Source organism: Oryctolagus cuniculus, chromosome 16 (assembly GCF_964237555.1).
Source record: "Oryctolagus cuniculus chromosome 16, mOryCun1.1, whole genome shotgun sequence".
NCBI lineage: Eukaryota > Metazoa > Chordata > Mammalia > Lagomorpha > Leporidae > Oryctolagus > Oryctolagus cuniculus.
This window is the reverse complement of record NC_091447.1, coordinates 60061977-60083725: the sequence shown is the minus strand read 5'-3', so window position 1 is coordinate 60083725 and position 21749 is coordinate 60061977. Positions and strand designations below refer to the sequence as shown.

General features: G+C 69.5%; 1 protein-coding gene across 2 annotated transcripts in view; it reads right to left on the bottom strand.

Moving 5' to 3' along the window:
• KDM4B (lysine demethylase 4B) overlaps window positions 1-21749 on the bottom strand; it is an 86617-nt gene that overhangs the window by 18304 nt on the left and 46564 nt on the right. For both annotated transcript variants that reach the window (XM_070058683.1, XM_070058684.1), the window contains exons 8-10: window positions 20461-20564; window positions 19029-19166; window positions 6367-6563 (exon numbers count right to left, since the gene is read on the bottom strand). In XM_070058683.1, the coding sequence (XP_069914784.1) occupies window positions 6367-6563; window positions 19029-19166; window positions 20461-20564 (439 nt within the window). The remainder of the gene's footprint in view (window positions 1-6366; window positions 6564-19028; window positions 19167-20460; window positions 20565-21749) is intronic.

Here is a 21749-nt window from a genome sequence, read left to right as displayed (position 1 = left end):
TCCCCTGCCAGTGGCTTCCGTGGCCCAGGGTCCGCGCCGCGTTCACCACTCTGTTGAGGCGGGCCTGCTGCGCGCCCCTCCTCCGCGAGAGGCCTGGGTCTCTGGGAGTCTGCGAGCCCCTGCCTGCTCCCTGGCGCCGGCTGCCCTCCGGCTCGCTCCTCGGGGGCTCCCCTGCCCAGGTCCTGTCCTCGCTGCCCAGCCCCCTTGGTTCCCGCCCTCGTCCAGCGGCAGCACCGCAGGACGGAGACGGTGGGCCCTGGGCCCTGGCGCAAGCCGGCGGTCGTGGCCAGGCACAGGCTCCTGAGAGAGCCGCTCTCCCCATCGGGGACACGAATCCGTATCCACTGGGTCACGTCCCAAACAGCTGAGCGGCCATGGCTGGGCCAGGCTGAAGCGGAGCCGGGGCGCCATCCGACGCAGGCCGTCTGCAGCAGGAAGCAGCAGGACTGGAACCGGCGCTCCTGCAGCCGTCGGCGTCGCCGAGCGTGGCCTCCCCGCCTGTGCCGCGGCGCCAGCCCCGTCCGCCCCCGCGCTCCTCCCGGCCTTCTCAGCGCCGTGGGCTCCAGGAGCTCCTGTTTCCGGCACAGGTTCTTCCGTCAGATGCAGGGCCGGTTTCCGGGCGCCCTGCCCCAGGGTCTGCCTTCGCCGAGGCCCCGTGTGTCCACCAGAGCACCCCCAGATGCGCCGTTCATCCTGTGCGAGAGCCTGCGGCAGGCCTGGGAGCGGGCAGCAGCCCCGCGGCCCGTGAGGGCGCCTTGCTCCGCCGGCCACTGTTACCGGGAGAGGACGGCCCGGGGCGGGCTGCCACCGCCCTCCGCCCTCCGCCGCGGCGTGGTGCCGTGTCAGCAGGCCCTCGCCCCTTTGCTGGGCTCCTCCTGCGTGCAGGCCTGCAGGTGCCGACCCGTGTCTGGACGCTGGGCCGTCCACAGCCCTGTGGCCTGGGCCAGCTCCCCTGCACCCCGGCGGGTTTCTCGGTGCTGCGCCATCACGCGTCCCCACGCTGGGGGGCTGTCAGTCTCCACTGCGAAGCAGCAGGCACCCCTGCGACGGCGCGAGGTGGGAGGGGGCACCTGCCCGGCAGCCCCACAGCAGGCAGGCGGCTGTGGGCACGTCCCACTCCGCAGACGGCGGCCAGGCGGCCTCTGGGCTTCAGGTACCGGGGCAGCCGTGCGGGGGTCAGCACGCCGGGCCCTCGGACAGGTCTGCCTCCCACTCGGCACCCTGACCTGAGACGGGGGCCTGGTGGTGAGCAACTCCACCTCCAAGGCGCCAGAGAGCAGGGTCAGCGGCAGAGAGGCCTGGTGGGCGCTCAGCGAGTCCCTCGGGCTCCAAGCCCCTGGAGGCCAGCGGGGCCTGCCCTGCACAACGGGCACCGTGTCCACAGCCGGCAGTGGGGATGAGGCCACAGCCCATCCGAAGCGCGGGCCCGGGCCCACCCCAGGCTTACAGGGGGCTGGGCATGGGGAGGCGGCTGCCTGTCTAGGGAGGGGCCTAGGGTCAGGCCCCGTGGTCACAGTCGTTGGCCAGCAGAGCGTGGGGGCCGAGCTCTGGGAGCGAGCAGGGGTGGGGGAGGGGTCTGCACCTGCCACACAAGTGGGTGACCGCAGTCTTCACGGCCCTTGTTGGCAGCAACAAGGAGACCAGAGGGGAAGGTCCCCACGCGTGGACGCGAGCGAGCGTGCAGGGACACTGGACAGCACGGCGCTGGCCCACCTGCCGAGGGCAGACAGCGGGGGCCGGCCAGGCACAGGCATGGGGCAAGGCTGCAGCTGTGGCCTGGGGGAAGCCTCGTCGGCCCCGTGCGAGGGCGACATGCCCGCCAGACACGCCGGCAGCACAGCCTCCCGAGCTGCGATGGCTCCCAGCCAGGGGCGCCGGCAGCGTCCGGGGACAGGGTGCTGCCGCGGGGAGCGCGATGGCCCTGCCCGGAGAGCACACAGGACCCGGGGGACGCAGCCACCAGGTCCAGCGCGGCCCCCACCGCAGGGTGCTCACACCGCCCCGATCAACCCTCAGAAGGGCCGAGCGCAGAGACCCGCACGGCTACGCAGCTCGGCGCAGGGAGGCCCGGGCGGGGGCGTCGGGCTCGGGGTCTGGGCGGGAGGCACGCAGTCAGCCTCGCTGGAGCAAAGCCCCAGGACGTGAGAACAACACCAAAACCAGGAACTCGGCCCGCTCCCCACACTGAAGGCTCCAGGGAACCCTCCCCAGGGCGCAGCTGCGGGGGCTCCTCCGCGCATGCGCACGGCGATGGCTCATGGCTCCGCTCCCAGGGCGGCGTGGACGGACAGCCTGGGCCTCGTGCTGCGGCCGGGGCTGCGGAAGGCAGGGCTGCGGAAGGCAGGGCTGCGGCTGAGGCGAGCCCGGTGGCCGGGCCGCGGCATCTCTGCCCCTCCCCGGGCAGCTCCAGATCACCCTTCCAGCCCGACCACGCGGCCACAGGCGCCTGTGTCCTGGCAGCCTGCTCCGAGGACAAACCAGCCTGGCCACAGCCCATTCAGCGCCAGGCAAGCCGCGGCCGCCGGGCAGGTGCCACGCATGGGCGCTACCAGGAGCCGCACCGGGAGCCGGGCCACAGAGCTGCTTCCACGGGCGGAGCCGCAGGACAGCAAAGGGCCACCACGGGAACCCAGCCGAGGGACACGGGACAGGGACACCCACAGCCCTCACACACACTGACACAGGACACCCACAGCCCTCACACACACTGACACAGGACACCTCACAGTCCTCACACACACTGACACAGGACACCCACAGCCCTCACACACACTGACACAGGACACCCACAGTCCTCACACACACTGACACAGGACACCCACAGCCCTCACACACACTGACACAGGACACCCCACAGTCCTCACACACACTGACACAGGACACCCACAGCCCTCACACACACTGACACAGGACACCCACAGCCCTCACACACACTCACACAGGACACCCACATCCCTCACACACACTGACACAGGACACCCACAGTCCTCACAGAGACACTGACACAGGACACCTCACAGCCCTCACACACACTGACACAGGACACCCACAGTCCTCACACACACTGACACAGGACACCCCACAGTCCTCACACACACTGACACAGGACACCCCACAGCCCTCACACACACTGACACAGGACACCCACAGCCCTCACAGAGACACTGACACAGGACACCCACAGTCCTCACACACACTGACACAGGACACCCACAGCCCTCACACACACTGACACAGGACACCCACAGTCCTCACACACACTGACACAGGACACCCACAGCCCTCACACACACTGACACAGGACACCCACAGCCCTCACACACACTGACACAGGACACCCACAGCCTTCACACACACTGACACAGGACACCCACAGCCCTCACACACACTGACACAGGACACCCACATCCCTCACAGAGACACTGACACAGGACACCCCACAGTCCTCACACACACTGACACAGGACACCCACAGCCCTCACACACACTGACACAGGACACCCACAGCCCTCACACACACTGACACAGGACACCCACAGCCCTCACACACACTGACACAGGACACCCACAGCCCTCACACACACTGACACAGGACACCCACAGTCCTCACAGAGACACTGACACAGGACACCTCACAGCCCTCACACACACTGACACAGGACACCCACAGTCCTCACACACACTGACACAGGACACCCCACAGTCCTCACACACACTGACACAGGACACCCACAGCCCTCACACACACTCACACAGGACACCCACAGCCCTCACAGAGACACTGACACAGGACACACACAGCCCTCACACACACTGACACAGGACACCCACAGCCCTCACACACACTGACACAGGACACCCACAGCCCTCACACACACTGACACAGGACACCCCACAGCCCTCACACACACTGACACAGGACACCCCACAGCCCTCACACACACTGACACAGGACACCCACATCCCTCACACACACTGACACAGGACACCCACAGTCCTCACAGAGACACTGACACAGGACACCCCACAGCCCTCACACACACTGACACAGGACACCCACAGTCCTCACACACACTGACACAGGACACCCCACAGTCCTCACACACACTGACACAGGACACCCCACAGCCCTCACACACACTGACACAGGACACCCCACAGTCCTCACAGAGACACTGACACAGGACACTCACAGCCCTCACAGAGACACTGACACAGGACACTCACAGCCCTCACACACACTGACACAGGACACCCCACAGCCCTCACACACACTGACACAGGACACCCACAGTCCTCACACACACTCACACAGGACACCCACAGCCCTCACACACACTCACACAGGACACCCACAGCCCTCACACACACTGACACAGGACACCCACAGTCCTCACACACACTGACACAGGACACCCCACAGCCCTCACACACACTGACACAGGATACCCCACAGTCCTCACAGAGACACTGACACAGGACACCCCACAGCCCTCACACAGAGTGACACAGGACACCCCACAGCCCTCACACACACTGACACAGGACACCCCACAGTCCTCACACACACTGACACAGGATACCCCACAGTCCTCACAGAGACACTGACACAGGACACCCCACAGCCCTCACACAGAGTGACACAGGACACCCCACAGCCCTCACACACACTGACACAGGACACCCACAACCCTCACACACACTGACACAGAATACCCCACAGTCCTCACAGAGACACTGACACAGGGCACCCCACAGTCCTCACACACACTGACACAGGACACCCACAGCCCTCACACACACTGACACAGGACACCCACAGCCCTCACACACACTGACACAGGACACCCACAGTCCTCACACACACTGACACAGGACACCCACAGCCCTCACACACACTGACACAGGACACCCCACAGCCCTCACACACACTGACACAGGACACCCACAGCCCTCACACACACTGACACAGGACACCCACAGCCCTCACACACACTGACACAGGACACCCACAGCCCTCACACACACTGACACAGGACACCCACAGCCCTCACACACACTCACACAGGACACCCACAGCCCTCACACACACTCACACAGGACACCCCACATCCTCACACACACTGACACAGGACACCCACAGTCCTCACACACACTGACACAGGACACCCCACAGCCCTCACACACACTGACACAGGACACCCCACAGTCCTCACACACACTGACACAGGACACCCCACAGCCCTCACACACACTCACACAGGACACCCACAGTCCTCACACACACTGACACAGGACACCCACAGCCCTCACACACACTGACACAGGACACCCACAGCCCTCACACACACTCACACAGGACACCCACAGCCCTCACACACACTGACACAGGACACCCACATCCCTCACAGAGACACTGACACAGGACACCCCACAGTCCTCACTCACACTGACACAGGACACCCACAGTCCTCACACACACTGACACAGGACATGCTTCTCCGAGGGGGCGGGGCAGACGTGCAGAATGATGACCATGAGGCCGGACAGTCAGGGCAGAATATTCCAGACTGGCTGCAGCCTCACAGAAACCAGTGCCCCGCCCGCCCACCCCTCAGCAGCGAGGACGCTATCGGCGAGTGCGCCCATTCCAGCCCTCAGCGGCGACACCTGTAGCACAAGCCAGCCAGAGACCCAGTGGCTTGGGCGGAGAAGCCACAGCTCAGGGAGCTGGGGAAATGGCCCACAGCGCGTCCACACCAAGCCATTCCACAGAGACCTGCGCCTATCCCACGGCAGCCCCAGCGCCGTGTCCCTCCACCGCCTGTCGTCCATGGTGGCCTTCGAGCCGCCACAGCAGGGCGGAGCAGTGGCGACAGACCAGCCAGCAGAGCCGCAGGGAGCCGGCCCGGCCTGCGCACTCCAGGGCTCCCCCCACGGGGCCCTGAACGAAAGCCGCTCTGTGGTGGCCAGGACCTGTCAGACCCTGGAGGCCCAGGCGGCTCCAGGGGACAGGGCCACGCCCCCGCCGCAGACTCCCCACGCGCGCTGGGCAGTGACCACGCTGTGGTGCAGGGTGGGGCAACCTCAGCGCATGCCCCCAGCCCAGGCCCCGCTGACCGCCCAGGGGCCAAGGCCCACAGCCCGGGGGCACACGGGTGGCCGCCCCGTGGGGCTGGAGGCTCCGATCCAATGCCCCGCACCACAGCCCCAGGCCCAGCCCCCTGGACGGTGTGTGTGTCACGGCGAGGGGACCCACGGCTCGGCAACACGCACCGCTCTCACGGACCTGAGGCACACTTGGCCCCCGAAGCAGTGAGCAAGGGCGGGGGAGGGGAGGGGAGAAGCGGGCGGGCGGGCACTCACCTGCGGAGCAGCTTGGCCTTCAGCGAGGCCCGGGAGGCGCTCCAGGAGCTGAGCTCGGGGCTGCTCAGGGCCGTGGGCCGCGTGTGGTCCAGCACCGTGAGGTCCTTGCCCTGCTTCCAGAGCTCGTAGCGCTCGGGCTGCAGGATGCGCACGAAGACGTCCATGGAGATCTTCACCATGTCCTTCCGGCACGTGCACTGCGGGCGGCACGCACGGACCGCTGAGACCCGCGACCCCCCAAGCTCCCCGCCCCGCAGCTTCCGGCCAGCGGAGCTCCTCCCCCAGGGAGGGAGACCCCAACGTCCCCCACCCGCGGCCCGCAGATGTGACCAGGGGCCCTCCCCCGAGTGACGAGCGGTGCCACGCGGAGCCAGGCCTGGGGTGCAGCTGCTCCCAGTCCACCCCACCCCCCGCCACCGTGAGGCCGCGGGCACCCAGGGCGACCGAGAGGGAGGGGGAGGCAGTGGAGGGACCAGCCGGGCACCGAGAGAAGAAACACCGCCGCCCAGGGCTCCCCACCTACCGGGTTGGGGCACCACGGCAGGCACCAAACCCTGCCCTGGAGGCAGCGCGGGGCTAGGAGTGACGAGGACGGGCACCGCACAGCCCCTGCCCCGACGGCACGGCACCTCCACGTCCTGCACGGGGTGGGGGGCACGAGGGCGGCACCCAGGGTGCACAGGCAGCGGCGTCTGGCTGCGAGGCGCAGAGCAGGGCCAGCACCCTGCCACCGTGCAGGGCCTTCACTGCACCCTGCTTTGGCTGCTGGGGGCAGGACCCCCACAGACGCCGCACACACGAGTGGGCGTGGCTGCCTGCTGCAGCCGGGCAGGCCCTGGTTGGGGGGGTCACGGGGTGCTGGGGCAGGGGGGAGGGTACAGAAGCTTCGAGCAGTCACCACTCGGCTCCGACACTCCCCACCCAAGTGCAGTCCTCGGCTCCCCTCGGGAACGGGTACTGGACACCGGGAGGCCCTGGCTGTCCACCCACTCCTGCGGCTCAGCCTCCCGTCAAACAAACAGGCTCAGGAGAGGCCGCTCCCCAGAGCGTGGCCGGGCGGTGCGGCCGCAATGCTTACAGAGCCGAGGGGCTGCACGGAACCCAGTGCCCAGCGCTGAGGCTGCGTGGACTCCCTGTGGCGTCTCCCCACCCCAGGGCAGCCTGGGCCCCTCACGCTTGACCTGGGGACAGGGACCTGGGATAGGAGAGGCGTGGCCATGCTCAGCCAGAGGGCGCATTTACGCCTGAGTGACTCCCGTCCAAGTTGCTCCATGGACTGGAGCGCGGCACAGGAGAGAGGCTGGCGTGGCGATCTGGCTGCCACGCGGGGGCACAGATGGCGTGCGTGTCGCTGCGCCTGGCCCGGCCGTGGCCTCCCTGGCGTCAGCAGCAGCAGCGGCTCAGGGATTGGTGCTGAGTGGCTCTGAACTGTCTTCCTGAAGTCATTAAGAACAGCACCTGCACAGGCCGTGGGGGCGCGGGGGACACGCAGGCAGGCTCCCCCAGCCCAGCCCTGGCCCCCTGCCTGGCGGCCGGCAGGTGCCTGCCCGGGGCCGATGCCGGCCAGAACAGAGCTGCTGGTTCACGCTGGAACATGCACACGCGTGACTCTGGGTTCTGCAGAGACCGGGGCACCGAGGGGGAGGCTGGGAGCCCGACCGGCACTTCCGAGCCAGGCTGCAGGCACCAGATGGGAGGCCAGGGAGTCACGGGGACCCACAAGGGGCTGCTCTGCTGCGACCCACAGCGGGGGGGGGGGGGGGCTCCCACGGAAAGCCCTGCACCTGCTGGCTCTCGCCAGCCCCGCCCCGCCCCTCCCGGGACACACGCTCTCTCGGGTTGTGGCAGGATCTGCGGGCGTCACGGCTCGCAGTTCCTGCCCCTGCTCAGCGTCCCCACCGGTGCTCGTGGCAGAGACCCGGCGCGCTCGGGCGAGTCCGGCTGCGCCACTCGCTTCTGATGGAGAAATCAGGAACGGGGGAAGGGAGGCCCGAGCACCCCCCAGGGCCCTGTGTGCCTCGCTCGGCTCAGCGCTCGGCCACCGGAGCGTGGGTGCCAGCCCTGCTCTAACGGCCAGGGCGGGGCGGCCGCAGATGCCAGTGGTGCAGGTGGGGCCTCTGGGGACAGATGGGGACCCGGGGCTGAGGGCAGAGCAGCCCCCAAGGAGGGTCCGTGCCCCACAGAACCCAGGTCACCTGCCAGCCCCCCCCCCAGGGAGAGTCTGTGCCCCACAGAACCCAGGTCACCTGCCAGCCCCCCCCCCCCAGGGAGAGTCTGTGCCCCACAGAACCCAGGTCACCTGCCAGCCCCCCCCCCAGGGAGAGTCTGTGCCCCACAGAACCCAGGTCACCTGCCAGCCCCCCCCAGGGAGGGTCTGTGCCCCACAGAACCCAGGTCACCTGCCAGCCCCCCCCCAGGGAGGGTCTGTGCCCCACAGAACCCAGGTCACCTGCCAGCACCCCCCAGGGATGGTCTGTGCCCCACAGAACCCAGGTCACCTGCCAGCCCCCCCCCAGGGAGGGTCTGTGCCCCACAGAACCCAGGTCACCTGCCAGCCCCCCCCCCGGGAGGGTCTGTACCCCACAGAACCCAGGTCACCTGCCAGCCCCCCCCCAGGGAGGGTCTGTGCCCCACAGAACCCAGGTCACCTGCCAGCCCCCCCCCCAGGGAGAGTCTGTGCCCCACAGAACCCAGGTCACCAGCCAGCCCCCCCAGGGAGAGTCTGTGCCCCACGGAACCCAGGTCACTGCCAGCCCCACCCCCCCAGGGAGAGTCCGTGCCCCACAGAACCCAGGTCACCTGCCAGCACCCCCCAGGGAGAGTCTGTGCCCCACGGAACCCAGGTCACCTGCCAGCCCCCCCCCCAGGGAGGGTCTGTGACCCACAGAACCCAGGTCACCTGCCAGCCCCCCCCCCCCAGGGAGGGTCTGTGCCCCACAGAACCCAGGTCACCTGCCAGCCCCCCAGGGAGGGTCTGTGCCCCACAGAACCCAGGTCACCTGCCAGCCCCCCCCCCCCCAGGGAGGGTCCGTGCCCCACAGAACCCAGGTCACCTGCCAGCCCCCCCCCGGGAGGGTCTGTGACCCACAGAACTCAGGTCACCTGCCAGCCCCCCCCCAGGGAGGGTCTGTGACCCACAGAACCCAGGTCACTGCCAGTCCCCCCAGGGAGGGTCCATGACCCACAGAACCCAGGTCACCTGCCAGCCCCCCCTCCCCCAGGCCTGCTCTCAGGCACAGCGGGCTGGGCTCCCCCAGGCTGCGGGCTCTCTCTCCAGCCCCCAGAGAACTCCTGCCTGGTTCAGGGTGGGCGCCCCCCAGACACCTGCTGCACGGAGCACCTCCAAGAGCCCCTGTCAGCGTCACCGGCGCCAACGTAATCATCAACCGGACGTGCCCAAGGGCTTGGCCGGGCTCAGCCAGCACCTGCACTGGGTCCCCCAGCAGGGCAGCTGCGGCCGACGCCGGCCAGGGCCCCTCCCCCTCCAGAGACTGCGCAGGGGAAGGAAGCAGGGCACGCGCACGCCCCGAGACGCCAGCACGCCCCGAGATGCCCGCACAGCGCGCCGTGGGCACGCGCACGCCCCGAGATGCCCGCACAGCGCGCCGTGGGCACGTGCACATCCCAAGACGCCGCACAGCGCGCTGTGGGCACGCGCATGCCCCGAGACGCCAGCACGCCCCGAGACGCAGCACAGCGCGCCGTGGGCACGCGCACACCCCGAGACGAAGCACAGCGCGCCGTGGGCCGCGCCAGGGAGAGAGGGTTTTCAGCACGCCGCGGCCACCCACGCAATGCGGAACCCACCCCACGAATGCAGGGGGACCCGACCCTGAGCACGGGTCTCCATGAAAGGACCAGGAGCTCCCTCCCGCACTGCCGTGTCCTTCCGCCCCTCTCTCGGCTAAACCAGTCCGGTCCTGCGGTCCACGTGTTCCTGTGAGCCAGGAGTCATGGCCCAGGCCCGCCCGTTCCCTCACACGTGGTCACAGCCACGCTGGCTCCCAGTGGACAGAGGACGGGGCCATGGGGCAGCCAAGCCTCGGGCCTACACAGGAGGGCGTCCGGCCCCTTGAGTCCCCAACCCTACACCCGGATGGGGCCAGACGGGCCACCCCCGCTCCCAGCAGGCGGGAGTCTCCCTCCTCGGCAGAGTGGCCCCAGGCCCACGGCTGCACGCCCTCTGGGGGAGGCGGCCCCAGTCGCTCACGAACCCGGATTCTGAGAAGGGGAGGCAGCAGGCCAGGACCTGCGGGCCGGGGCGGGGTCAAGGACCAACTGCCCGGCTGGCCGACCTCCGTGCTGGCGTGGGCAGCGGGGGCTCCACTTATCACGGGATCCAGTCCCGAGATCCGCAGGGCCGGGCGTCTGTTTGAAGGCCTGGACACTGGAAAGGGGGGCATGCCCAGGCTAGACCACGGATGTGATCATCAAACCCAGGCAAAATGGCCTCCGACGTGGAGCCCAGAGCGAGGTCCCGGGTGTCGGAACCAGGGCGCACCGCGTGTGGCCAGGTCTGAGTGACCGTGGCCATCGCCGGCTCCCGCCCCGAAGAGGCTTACGGCGTGGCTGGGACACAAAGGGGCCGACGGGGGCCGCCGCTGGGAAGCAGGGCGCGGGCGCGGTGCTGGCTGAGCGCTCTCCCCCTGGGCTGCAGGGACGGGCACTGGGCCCTGCCGCCTGCCCGGACTGGTCTGGTCCCGCCCCGCCGCGGCTCAGCAGCAGCCTGGGGTGGGGGCTGCTCCCTTCTCCCGCGCCTCACCCACTCCGGGACCCTCAGCTGACTGAGCCTCAGGACCACCAGGGTCCCCGAGACTGGAAGCGACCTACATCACATTCCGGGAGGGTGGCTGTGCCCCCGCGGCCTCCCTCAGGACCAGGTCACACAGGACGGGTCCCCACCGTGGGACTGACACAGCTCTTGTCAGGGGACACAGGAGCCCCCAGTGGGCGGGCCCCGCGCAGACCCCAGGAAGGCCCGGGCTCAGTGATCACTAGCCAGAGGCTCACCGTGACACAGCTGTCACTCATGATTGACAGGCCTCGTCCAACGCCTCTGCTTCCTGCTGCCCAGTGCCAGGCCAAAGAGCTGGGAGCAGCGTGGCTGTCGCCGCCCCCACGAGACTGAGGCACCAAACAGGCCCGGGGCTGCGATGCGGCGGAGTGCCGAGGCCCGGAGGAGGGCACGGAGCGCTGGGCCTGTGCCGCCGGCGGGCGGAGCGCACGCGCAGCAGAGGTGGGGAGGGCTGGTCCCAGAGCCCCCCGGTGCCCCCCGCCCACCAGGGCACAGCGCCAGCGGCACCTCTGGCTTCAAGGGAAGTGAACACGCCTTCTCAGGAACAGACGTGGGCACCCAGCAGGCCCGGCTCTTCCCGCTGCACCCCATGGCCCTGCACCACTGCGCCCCGCCCACCTGCCCTGCCCCGGGCCCTCCCGCCTGTGCTGCGCTCCGCCCCCCCAGCTTCAGCTCTCAGCCCCACCCTTGGTGACGTCCCCCAGGCCCCCAGCACGCCCCTGGCACCCAGCTCCCCTCCCGAGGCAGACACGTGCAGGACAGGAGGCGCGCAGCCAGGGAGGAAGCAGGCAGGTGCGGGGGCAGCCGGCTCTCCACAAGAACGCCAAGGCCGCCCCTGACGCACACCCCAGGTCCACGGCAGCCTCGGGTCCTTTGGAAATGGGGCGGGGCTGTCCCAGGCCCCCACCTCCACCCACCAACAGTGGGGTCTGGGCTGGGGACCCCAAGCTGAGTGCCTGGCACAGTCTGGCCTCCCAGGGGAGCCCAGTAGAGGCTGCTGCGGGGTCCGCGGTGGCGGCACAGACAGCCCCACGGCAGATCCCCGGGCGGCCTCGTGAGCTCAAGATGGGCACGCGTGAGCACCCCTCGGGGAGGGGCAGGCCGCGGCACGGCAGAGCGGAGCTCAGGACCTGGGACACCCAGGGGGCGGGCCGGGCCCAGGCGGGGAGCAGGGAGAGAGGGGGGAGGGAGCGGGGGAGGGGGAGCGGGCACGAGCAGGGTCCAGCAGCGCTGAGGGGGACGGAGGGGAAGGCAGTCACGGCGCCATACAGGGATCGTCCCAGAGCCCCCGGAGAGGGCGCCGCGGGCACGGGAGGGCGGGGAGCAGGCCCGCGGCGCCCTCTCTTTCCCAGGGACCCGCCATAGGCCCGGACCCTCGCCTGGCCCCCTCGCCTGGCCCACAGCACAGCGGGAGGGGCAGCTCCTCCTGTTGGCGCTGTGCGGTGCTCCAAGGCCAGCAGCCTTTGACTGCGGAGCCCAGAGTCCGGGGCCCGCGTCACAGTCCCGGCTGCAGGCGGCAGGGATGACCCACGTCCTTGTTCCCCACCACCCACGCGGGAGCCCGATGGAGCGCCTGGCCCTGGCTTCAGCTCCAGCTGGTGTGGGATTTGGGGACTAAGTCAGCAGAAAGAGCTTCGCTCACGCACAAATACATTTTAGATTAGAGATTCCCTTGTGTGCTAACCCCGCCCCCAGGACAGCAGGCGCCCTGTCCCGCCCTCCACTTGCTCTTCCTCCACGCCCCCTCCTGGGATGCCCCGCCTCCTCTCCGCTGCACAGCGCCCGCGGAAGCCTCCCAGGACAGGCACTGCTGATGGGACTCCGGGCACAGAAACGCCACCTGTGACCGAGGCGGAGGCCCAGGGCCCGGGCTGGCCACAGCAGGGGAGACCACGCCACGCTCAGGGCCCGGCTGGGAGGGGCGGGGCAGGGCGTGGAGACAGGCCCTGTCTGCTCTGCCCGCCCCGGCGAGGGCTCTCTGGCCGCCACTCGTAGCACTGGGGGCCCCGCTGGAATCTGGTCCCCGGGGAAGGGTTCAGCGGGCTCCTCTCTGTCTGCTGGGTCCCATGCGGACGGCTCCTGCAGGCTCCCAGCCCAGGTGCTCCCAGGCCCTGCTCCGATCCCTGCGGTTCCTGCAGGCTCCCAGCCCAGGTGCTCCCAGGCCCTGCTCCGATCCCTGCAGCTCCTGCAGGCTCCCAGCCCAGGTGCTCCCAGGCCCTGCTCCGATCCCTGCGGGGGGAGGGCACCCGACCCCCGAGCATCGGTCAGTCAGAGGCCCTGTGTCTCTAGGAGGCTGCGCAGCCATTAGGATCTGCCCGTGTAAAACGGCACAGCGGAGAGGAGTGCCCCCCCCCCCGCCCGAGATTATTAAGCGCGGCTCAGTAGAACCGGCAGCCCAGCAGTGTCTGACCGCGGGGGCCCTGACGCCTCATCACGCAGCTGCGCTAGCGCCGGCGCTCACGCGGGAACCAGGGCGGAACATTCAGGACACACGTGTGCGGCTGGGGCGGGGCGGGGACGGGGCGCCCCAGGAGCAGAGGGGCAGTGAGGGCAAAGCCGTCACCCAGCCTCAACATGCCCAAGCCTGGACGACGCCCCCACGGGACGTCCCCGAGGTGCCGGGACATCGCCCAAAGCTGGGTGTGTGCTGGCCGCCGGCGGCCGCGGAGGCACGGGCTACGTGGCTGGTTTGACTGCATCAGACCAGTTGCCATCAGTGCGCCGTGTGGCAGCGCCTCGGTGCTGGGGTGCAGCCCTGGTGTCTGTACTGGGCTGCACTGCCCACGCCCGGCACCTGAGCCCCTGCAGCCCCGCCTCCTCTCTGTCCCCAAGTCCCACGGGCCTCAACTGTCCCTCCTCCACGCCCTCGGCCTCACGCTGACCCGCACAAGCCACCAGGGGCTCCCCACTGCCCCTCCCTCCTGGGGGCCAACGGGGACCCCTCTCCCTGCTGAAATGCCCAGCACCCCAGGATGAGCCCTAGCCTCTCGGGCCAGGCGAGCCCACGCTGCCGCCCCACTTCCTGCTCCCCTGCCTGCCCGGCTCCTCCGCCCATGCTGTCCAGCCCGGGGCCTCGGGAAGACTCCCTGGGGCAGGTGGGAAGAGCTGCATGAGGTCGGACCAGGGACAGGTGGGCACTGGCCCAAGGCCGTGTCCTGGTGGGAGCAGACGGTGGGGGACGGAGGCTGGGGTCAGGACGAGGAGGCGAGGGTGGTGCCCCCGGGGCTGGAGACAGGACCGCCTGGAGCTCTGGTGCACAGCCCAGCTCGGGGACTCGGCACGGCAGCCCCAGGACGACGGAGGCCACCCTCCTCCTCCTCAGGCAGCGCCATGGCCGGCACCAGACACCTCGGCCCCCTAAGCGTTAAACGCCCAGGGAAGGCAGAGCCCGCCCCACCGCCCCTGCCGGCTGCGGCCCCGTTTCCCCGGTTTCTGATGCAATTAACGGCTCACAGCAAGAGCCGCTGACAAACTGGTTCATTAGGAAACCCACCGGAAGCGCTCGGCAGCGCTGCATAAACAAAACAATTAGGCGCCAGCTCCAGGCTCCCTCGGTCCTCGTGCTCGGCAGGTCCTGCTCCCTGCTGCCCCACGCATGGCACGGCACGGCACCCCCGCCCCAGCCGCCCCCCCTGACCCACACCGCCAACCCGGCCCCTCTCTCAGCCACAGAGGCCTCGTCTGCCTGCCCCACGGCCCGGTTCCGCCGGCCTCAGCCCACAAGGGCGCGTCTCCCCCCGCCCCCCGCAGCTGGCCTGAGATGGCCCAGCCCGGCCCACCACCCGCAGCGGGGCTCCTGCCTGCCCGTCCGCGTGGGAAGTGACCACACAACCACAACCACGGGTGCTGCCCAAGCACTTCCCACACCTGATGAGGGCTGCGAGGCCGTAGTGGGGGCAGGGCTGGCAACTGGCGGGGGCTCAGCTCTGTGCTCTCGCCCCCGCCCCCACCTCTGGCCACCGCCCTGTCTGGGCAGAGGCCTGGGGCAACAGCAGGGCGGATGCACAGGGCCCCAGGCTTCCTGGCATCCAGCGGGTCACAGCGCAGCCCCAGGGGCCGGGAGGCCTGTGGGCTCCCTGCGTGCGACCCTGGGGCGTCCACTCCCTGCTTCCCAGGCTCTTTGCTCACCCCGCGTGTGCGGTGAGGAGAGCCAGCCCCCGGCCTGAAGACACGCACCCCCTCTGACGCGCACGGCACTTGGTCAGCTGATCAGTCCCAGCCCGCCCTGGGCTGCCTCCGGACGGCTGCCCTCTGGGTCAGGACTCAGAGCGAGACCCACTCGTTCTGGTGCCGGTGCCAAGCGCAGGGTGGCTCTGGACGGCTTCACTCGGTCCTCCCGCACCTCCAGTGGCCTTCGGAACGCTGAGCTCAACATCGCCAGGGACAGCGAGACGCGGCAGAGCCAGGAGAAGTGCAGGATTTACCGCACCACCCCTCCCCCGACACCGGGCCCAGCCCCGGCTGCTGTCAGTCAGACGGCCAGAGAAGCGGAGGGATGGACGCGGCACTCGGGCGGCACCCGGGATCGGGGGCGGGGTGGCAGCTCCTGGGCCCGCAGCCCCTTCCTGCCCGCCCCCTGCACGCACACCTCCTGCCGCCTGCCGGGCGCGGGCTGATCACCCGGAGCAGGCGGCAGCATCGCCACATTTTCCAAAGCGGCAGGAACCGGGGGCTCCCGTTCACAGTCATCGAGCTCCCTGCAGCCCGGCCTGGGGGTTCGGGCAGCCCCTCCCGGCCTGCAGCCTGCGTCCCGCTGACCTGCCCGTTAGCAATCCCACAGAGAGCCAGCCTGAGCCGGGCCCAGAGGCTGCTCCAGCCCCACATGGACACGGCAGCCATCACCCCGGGGTCACCTGGGGGGCAGGGGACTGTCAACCTCCAGACCCCGCCACAGCTCAGCAGAGGGTCAGCTGGGCCCGCCCCTGCTGGGGGAGGGGCCGGCAGTCCCTTGACCTCTGTGAGGCTCCAAGGTCAGGTCGGCGGGTGGAGAGGAGAGCAGCCTCGGCTGGCTCACTCCCAGTGCCCACACTGGCCAGGTCAAAGCTGGGCCGGGCTCTCGGCCTCCCGGTGGCCAGCAGGGGCCCGAGTACTTGGAGTCCGCGTCGGCAGGAAGCCGCAGCCGGGACAAAGCCAGGGCTCGGCGCAGGTGAGGGCCTCTCGGGCGTGTCTCCGCCGCGGAGCGACCAGCAGAGGCTACGCCGGCGGCGAGGCCTCTCAGAGGCCGCCCTGGGGTGAGCTGGCTGCTCTCCACAGCCCCGCCCTGGGGAGACGTCGCCCAGCGCCCCGACACAGAGGCCCTGCCTGGGCCACGGCGCCCATCCCGTCCCGCTCTCCTACGGGCAGGCGGTCGGCTCCACTCAGCCGAAGGCACCTGAGAAGGCACTTCCCTCCCCAGGGTGCGGGCGAGTGCGGGCGGGTGCGGGCGGCAGAGGCCCAGGCTGGACACCCGCCGGTGGAGACACGCTGTGAAGTTCATGACCTCCACGGCTGCCGGAGCTGGGGCTCTGCCCCCAGGTGGGGACCTGTTAGCAGGGCTGCCCGGCGAGGGTCAGGGCTGCTGACCGAGCCGTGCTGGGCCCCCGCAGCGGCCTCCTGAGATAGGCGGAGCCAGCCGCGGAGCCGAGATGGCCACGCTGAGCAGCAGCGCCGGACACGCACCCCTGCACCCCTGCACCCCAGGGACGTCTGTGGATGTCAGGACTGGGGTGCTCCTAGCACACAGTGGGCAGGGCCAGGGGCGCTGCCCGGCCCTGCGTCCTGCTCATCTCTTCCTTCGACCCCAGACAGCCCTGAGCACCCCTGGGAGGGCCCCAAGGGACGACAGTCCAGCCACACCAGGCAGGGGTGGGCTGCGGCGGGGCGACAGGGCCACCCCCTCCCTGCCACCCCCGACAGCCCCTGGCTGTGGCTGCAGCTGAGAGTCCAGCCGAAGGTGAGACTCAGCCACGAGGGCTCCCAAGACCCTGTGGGACACTGCGGGTGGGGGCGGTGGGGCGCTGCTGCCACAGGGCCCAGCCTGGCCTGCCGGTGCTTCCCTTGTCCAGGGCGCACGGCCAGTGCTGGGGCTGCAGGCCAGCACGCGGGTACAGGTGGCACATCGTCATGGCCGGTGTGCAGACAGTGAGCCTGGCCGATCCAGCCGGCGGCCCCGGTGCAGCCCCGACCACCAACAGCCGAGCGCACGGCCACAGAGCAAGACAGGGAAGGGACGGGGCGGGTGGGCGGTGGGGGGGGACAAGTAGTCTCCAGAACTCAGGGCGTCCAGATCCCAGCGGATGCAGAGAGCCGCTCCCGGAGCACAGGCCCGGCCCCGGCTGCAGGGGGAGGCCCACCCGGGCTGCCGCAGCAGACACGGCTGCCTCCTCCCGCGCCCACAGGCCGGGAGCCCACACAGCAACACAGCTGGACCCCTGCACTGAGCCCTGGGGGCTCCCGGGCCAGGCCGCACCACATCACAGCGGGGGCCGGGGCAGCCTCGGGGCTCCGAGAGGCAGCGGCACCTGGACGGCAGCCCGGAACCGAGCTGGCTCAGCGCCGCGAGTGCCTGTTGGGTAATTTCACGCTACGCCGCCCGACAGGGTAAGCGTGGCGCCCACCGGAGGCTGCGTTTCCCAAACATCGCTGTTTGTGAACACACGGCTGAACCCCAGATTGTTTTTACTATCTGGGCCGTCCCTCGGCCCCGCTGCCGACTCAGCTCTGCCGGCATCTCCAGAAGCCCCCACCGCCCCGGGTCCCCGCAGCGCAACAAACGCTGCACAGCCGAGACGCAATCACCCGCTTCCAGCACGCCAGAGACCACCCCCAGGCCTCCGCACACAGCAGCCCCCTCCCCGGGCAGGCCGGCCATCTCCTTCCCAAAGCACGCCGGCAGTGAGGCCAGAAACACCAACGACCGACAAGGGCAACTGTCCGTCCAGACAGCGCCGGCCGAGCAGCGTCCACTTCTCCGGAACCACATCAGAAAAGGAGGGGCCGGCGCTGTGGCGCAGCGGGTAAAGCCACCACCTGCAGTGCCGGCGTCCCACATGGGCGCCGGTTCAAGTCCCAGCTGCTCTACTTCCGATCCAGCTCTCTGCTGTGGCCTGGGAAAGCAGTGGACGATGGCCCAAGTGCTTGGGCCCCTGCACCTGCATGGGAGACCTGGAGGGGGCTCCTGGCTCCTGATCAGCCCAGCTCTGGCCGTCACGGCCATTTGGGGATGAGCCCCTCCACGCAGTCCGGCCTGGGGGAGCCCCAGGGCTCTCGCCACAGCCGGCAAGCACAGGCCCAGCAGGAAGCCCCCCTGGCAGACACCCCGCTGAGGCCTGGCGGCACAAGAGACCGGGGGGGCTGGGGGCACCCCTGCCCTGCCCAGCGGTGCCCCATACTCCCTGGCTGTCCACGGAAACCCCACAGAAGGGCACACACAGAGCTGGGAGGAATTCAGAAAAGCACTCGGTTCTGAGGTCAAGTTTGCTGGCTGAGACCAGGAACCGCAAATCTCTGGGCGGGGTGGGGATGGGGGTGTGAACAAGGTCTCCCAGCCTCTCCCTAGCCCAGGGCCCCCGTCCGCAAGCACCCCTGGGCTCTCCCGCGGCTGTGGGCACCCGCAAGGCCCGGCCGCCCCTGCAGCAGGGGGTCCAACTCCGCACGCTCCTGGGGACCTCAGAGCGCCCACGCCGGGCAGCTGAACGAAGCGGAGAGCAGCCTGGGCTACCACGCCCGCCCGCCCGCCCCACCCCTCGGCACCTGCAAGGCTGGGACGGCTCCGGGCCCTCTGAGGACCCCGAGCGGCACGCGCAGCCGTCACACGGCCCTGGCCGTGGCCGCGGAGGCAGAGAGGTCCCCCGCCCCACCGAGGCTCTCAGAGTGCCCGAGCCCTTACCTGAGTGGCCACTTTGCCGTAATCAATCCAGCGCAGGGTGGCGAAGTTGGTGGACTCGGCGCAGTTGAATCCGTGGTTGAACCCGGCGTGGTAGCCATAGGGGAAGGTGATCATGAACTCCCCGGCTTCCTGCGTGATCTGAGGGGCCAGAGGCAGACAGGTGAGGCGGGGCCGGCGGCAGAGGGGTGCAGACCACGCGGGGCCACCGCGACGCAGCGGGCGCCCGGACTCAGCCACAGCCAGCAAGCTCAGCGAAGCCAAGGGGAATTCTGGGAAAGTCTGCAGGCTCCAGCCCCACGTCCCACATAGATTGTAAAGGACGCGGGGAGGCGCCGGCGGCCGCTTGCGATGCTGGCATCCCCAGAGTGCCGGTGCGAGTCCCGGCTGCTCCGCTTCCAATCCAGGTTCCTGCTAATGGGCCTAGGAGGGCAGCGGTCTCCCAGAGGCCCTGGTTGGGTTCCAGGCCTGGCGCGAGGCTCACGGGGAGGCGGCGGCTCTGCCAGCTCTCGCAGGATAGGTGAGGAAGTCGACGGCGGATACAGAAATCCACACGTCCAATTATTAAAGAGCCCTGCTACCGATCCGCTGCTCCTTCCAGGAGTAAACCCCATCACGACGACTTCTAAGTCCAGAGCGGCAGAGCGGCAGGGGCTCGGCTGAGGGGCCACCCCCCTGCTCCCCAGGGCCCGGCCCCTCACGGGAAACCACCACGTGGCCCCTTGCAGTGCCTGGTCTGCCTCGGGTTCAAGCCCAGGCATTCTGTACCCACACCGCGGAGCCACAGACGCTGGCCAGGGAGGGAGGCAGGCTTCTGCCCCCAGAGTGCTAACCCAGAGAACATTCTGGACTAATGGCCAGAAACCCGCGCCGCTCCCGTGCACGCGCAGAGCCGGCTGTGTGCACTCCCCAGAGGACAGAGGCGCGGGGCAGGGGACCAGGGAACCGCCCGTCTCAGCTCGGCTCCCACCCAGGAAGGCAGCCGCCCGGCCACGCCAGGGGCAACGTGCGGTGCGCGGCCTCTCGGCGCTGGGGGTGGGGAGCCAGTGCCCGTCACAGGACTCAATCCCGGCTCACGGAAGCCAGAGGCCGCAGCCCCGAAGGTCCTCTCCCTCTCACCCCGGTTCCCGCCCAGTGTCTGCAAACCCACCCGGGAGCCCCCGGGCCCAGCCTGGCCCACCACTGCCCCTGAGGTGCCAGGCCCCTGCAGAGGAAGTGTGGGCCACCCACACCCCTGCCAACCAGCTCACTGTTCTAGAACCTTCTCCAGGGCCAGGCCCACACCTTCTCCAGGGCCGGGGAACCCGCACCTTCTCCAGGGCTGTCCGCACCCCTGCCAGCTCACTGCTGTTCTAGAACCTTCTCCGGGGCTGTCCACACCCCTGCTGGCTCACTGCTGTTCTAGAACCTTCTCTGGGGCCGGGCCCACACCTACCCGGCTGAAGGGGATCCCGTATTTCTTCAGGATGATGGGAGAGATGAGGGTCATCTTGTGCCGCAGGAAGGCGTCGCAGCCCTGCGAGCTGCCGGGGAAGAACCCTAGGGCGGGAAAGACCAGCGTGAGCTGCTGGGCAGGCCACCCGCGGGACACACAGCCCCCAGAGGAACCAGCCGAGCTGGCCCCGGGGCACGGGCAGGACACCCGCGGAACACGCAGCCCCCAGAGGAACCAGCCAAGCTGGCCCCGGGGCAGGGGCAGGACACCCGCGGAACACGCAGCCCCCAGAGGAACCAGCCGAGCTGGCCCTGGGGCAGGGGCAGACCACCTGCGGGACACACAGCCCCCAGAGGAACCAGCCGAGCTGGCCCCGGGGCACGGGCAGGACGCCCGTGGGACACACAGCCCCCAGAGGAACCAGCTGAGCTGGCCCCGGGGCACGGGCAGGACGCCTCAGGCTGCGCTAGGCCACACTCCACAGCCAGCAGGGCAAACCCCCCACGCCCCCACCTGGCCAACACGAGGGTGCAGCGTGGGAGGAAGACCCGGGCGAGCCGACGTTCCAGGGCCTGATGAGCCAGCAACAGGGTAAGTGCACCCCTCCCCCACCAGGCACCTTCCCTCAAGGCCACGGGGGCCACGGGCCATCCCGGGGAGAGCCAAGTTGATAGACTGAGACGGGGCCGGCGCCAGGGCGCAGTGGGTCACTCTGCCTGCAGCCCCGGCATCCCACATGGGTGTCGGTCCGAGTCGCGGCCGCTCCCCATGGCGGTGGGGCACACGCACACGCACACGTCTAAGCCTGCAGACGGGCTCGCGCCGAGCCGGCGGGACAGCGGGTTCTGGGAGCTGGGGAGGCCGGGCCCACCACCCTCCCCCGCGCTGCCGCATTTCAGCTGGAGTGCCTGCCGCTCAGCGCTTCCTCCTCTTCACGCGCGGCCTCAGCGGCTCTCGTTAAAGCGCTAATAAAGACGGTGATTGAGGCCAACCACGCCAGCCCAGCCCAGCCCGTCCCACCCGTCTCCTGCAGTGACATCCGGGCCCCCCGCCAGGGGCTCCTGTTACTGCCAAGGCAGGGCAGGGCCCTGGGCCGGGGGTCACCAGTCGGGGGGACCCCTGAATTCTCGTGGGAGCCCTGCCTCGCTGAGCGGTGACCGAGAGCTCCCCACCGCCAAGAACCAGGTGACGGCGCCCAGCGGCGGGCGCCCACGGAGCGCGGTTCCTCGTGGGCTGCTGGCCCTGCCCCAGCAGCCAGATCTGGCCGGGCCCCTGGGACGGGCTGGGTG